The following is a 2,500-nucleotide window of genomic DNA, read 5'->3' on the forward strand; positions in this document are numbered from 1 at the left end:
GGCATTTGTGGCATGCGGGAAGGGCCCGCGCAGCTGCTGCAGGGTTTGAAAAAGGAATCGATCGTGATTTGGAACCTGTTCTTTCCATGACCCCTCTTAACTGAGATTTTCTTATTTATATCTATTCTATTGTTCTTTTCTGTTCTGGCTCGGCTATTCCACCTAGCCGAGCCATTCCTTTTTATGAAAGATAAGGGGCCGGGCCAAACAAATAAAGAAAAAAATTTATTCAATAAACAAAAGGAGAGAGAGGGATTCGAACCCTCGATAGTTCTTTGTTTAGAACTATACCGGTTTTCAAGACCGGAGCTATCAACCACTCGGCCATCTCTCCCAGGGGTAATCTCTATTTTATTCCTACGAATAGAACATGACCATATGATACACTAACTATCTGTAGAAACATCCCAGATGCGAATCCATATTTCGATGTATCTATGTATACTGTATACATAGATACATGATCTAGTATGTCTGCTTGTGAAATAAAGACTAAACTCCCCCCGAGTTCATGTCCGAATAAAATAAAGTGGTAATAAGTTCTAAAGAAAAGAATCAATTGATTCATGATAAAATCCCTCCATGATGGATTTTATTACAATTTTGACTAAGTGCGGGATCAAATGTATAGTTCATTTGTTGGTAGCTTGGAGGATTAGAAACATGACTATTGCTTTCCAATTAGCTGTTTTTGCATTAATTGCGACTTCATCAGTCTTACTGATTAGTGTACCCGTTGTATTTGCTTCTTCTGATGGTTGGTCAAGTAACAAGAATGTTGTATTTTCCGGTACATCATTATGGATTGGATTAGTCTTTTTGGTAGCTATTCTTAATTCTCTCATTTCTTAAACTTATTTGGTATTTCCCCGATCCAAAAACAAAAATGTCACTCCTTCAAATAAATTCGAATTGTGAGACATATTAAGATTCAATCTGAGTTCTGAAAAAAAAATTCTATTTCAATGTTATTAATTGGATCTAATAAATAAGATTATCTTAATCTATCTTAATTGGAATCTTACTTTACTATAGTATCTGAAGTATACTATCTAAGTTTTACTTTTTACTATACTATCTAAGTATCTGGCCCTGCACAAATATGATCCAGCCGCATATATGATATATAATATATGTCATATATGTGTGGACATATACGTGCGTATCAGGGAGGAAGAAAATGCGGATATGGTCGAATGGTAAAATTTCTCTTTGCCAAGGAGAAGATGCGGGTTCGATTCCCGCTATCCGCCCATAATCATAATTAAGTAATGTACTATGATAAAAAGATAAAAAATTAATTGACTACTATACTAACTACTAACTACTATAGTGGTTAGTATAGTAGTTCTATCTTCCCCCTTTCCTTGCCTACCATCCAAAAACAAAAATGTTGCGGAGACAGGATTTGAACCCGTGACCTCAAGGTTATGAGCCTTGCGAGCTACCAAACTGCTCTACTCCGCGCTAAAGAACTAGGAACTAATGGGCGAAGAAAGATTGGATACGCCCCTCTACCATATCTATACAAATAGAATAGTCCATTTATACAGAATGGTAAAGAGGGCCCTTCTATGATCATAGATCATAGAGATCTATACAAATATGAAACGATATTTTTATCCTTACCAACTTGATCTTGTTGCGCCCGGTAACAAACATGCATAAACCATTTCTCGAAGTATGTGTCCGGATAGGCCAAAGTCTCGATAGTTAGCTCTAGGTCTTCCAGTCAAAAAACAACGTCGATGAAGACGTATAGGTGCACTATTACGTGGTGGGGATTGCAATTTTCCATGAATTTCCCATTTTTCACTCAACGATGAAACTTTGCTTATTTTTTCTTTTGAGGATCGGCGAATCAAATGATATTTCTGTTCCAAATTTTTCCGCTTGTTCTCCCTCTGAATCAAACTTTTTCTTGCCATAATGTTCAGTTCCTATTATTATCAATGATACAGTTCGGATCCTAGATGTAAAAATATAAGAAGGCGTATCCTCCCCCTCCATCGAAACAAATGAAATTGTTGCTGATACAGTACATAAAAAAACAATAAATAACTAAATTAACCAAATTTTCCTGATGTGGAGGCAATCAAGAAAGCTGCATAAGTGAATATATAACCCACGGAAAAGTGGGCTAATCCAACCAATCTTGCTTGTACAATGGAAAGAGCCACCGGCTTATCTCTCCATCGAATCAAATTAGCCAAAGGTGTGCGTTCATGAGCCCATGCTAAAGTTTCAATCAATTCTTGCCAATATCCACGCCATGAAATTAAGAACATAAATCCAATAGCCCAAACAAGATGTCCAAATAAGAACATCCACGCCCATACCGATAAACTATTCATACCAAAAGGATTATATCCATTGATAAGTTGTGAAGAGTTTAACCATAGATAATCTCTTAACCATCCCATCAAATAAGTGGAGGATTCATTAAATTGTGAAACATTACCCTGCCATAATGTGATGTGTTTCCAATGCCAATAAAAAG

The 2,500-nt window shown here is 36.4% G+C and overlaps 4 protein-coding genes and 3 non-coding genes across 7 annotated transcripts in view; 3 read left to right on the forward strand and 4 right to left on the reverse strand. All coding sequences in view use genetic code 11, as the record gives it.

The window, feature by feature from the left end:
• Positions 1-104, forward strand: part of psbC (photosystem II CP43 chlorophyll apoprotein) — a 1,422-nt gene extending 1,318 nt beyond the window's left edge. The window contains exon 1 of the mRNA in view: positions 1-104. This exon is cut by the window's left edge and continues 1,318 nt beyond it. Within this exon, the coding sequence (YP_009116338.1) occupies positions 1-104 (104 nt within the window).
• Positions 105-241: 137 nt separating this feature from the next.
• trnS lies at positions 242-334 on the reverse strand. The gene has a single exon. It is a non-coding gene; the product is annotated as a tRNA-Ser (tRNA).
• Positions 335-663: 329 nt separating this feature from the next.
• On the forward strand, positions 664-852 carry psbZ (photosystem II protein Z). The gene has a single exon. It carries the CDS (start codon positions 664-666, stop codon positions 850-852), a length of 189 nt encoding a protein of 62 aa, YP_009116339.1.
• Positions 853-1,182: 330 nt separating this feature from the next.
• On the forward strand, positions 1,183-1,253 carry trnG. The gene has a single exon. It is a non-coding gene; the product is annotated as a tRNA-Gly (tRNA).
• A 140-nt stretch (positions 1,254-1,393) lies between these two features.
• trnfM lies at positions 1,394-1,467 on the reverse strand. The gene has a single exon. It is a non-coding gene; the product is annotated as a tRNA-Met (tRNA).
• Positions 1,468-1,625: 158 nt separating this feature from the next.
• Positions 1,626-1,928, reverse strand: rps14 (ribosomal protein S14). Its single transcript has one exon. The coding sequence runs from the start codon at positions 1,926-1,928 to the stop codon at positions 1,626-1,628; it is 303 nt and encodes a 100-aa protein (YP_009116340.1).
• A 138-nt stretch (positions 1,929-2,066) lies between these two features.
• The window catches only part of psaB (photosystem I P700 apoprotein A2), a 2,205-nt gene continuing 1,771 nt past the window's right edge, over positions 2,067-2,500 (reverse strand). Inside the window, exon 1 of the mRNA in view lies at positions 2,067-2,500. This exon is cut by the window's right edge and continues 1,771 nt beyond it. Within this exon, the coding sequence (YP_009116341.1) occupies positions 2,067-2,500 (434 nt within the window).

Source organism: Ananas comosus (assembly GCF_001540865.1).
Source record: "Ananas comosus chloroplast DNA, complete genome".
NCBI lineage: Eukaryota > Viridiplantae > Streptophyta > Magnoliopsida > Poales > Bromeliaceae > Ananas > Ananas comosus.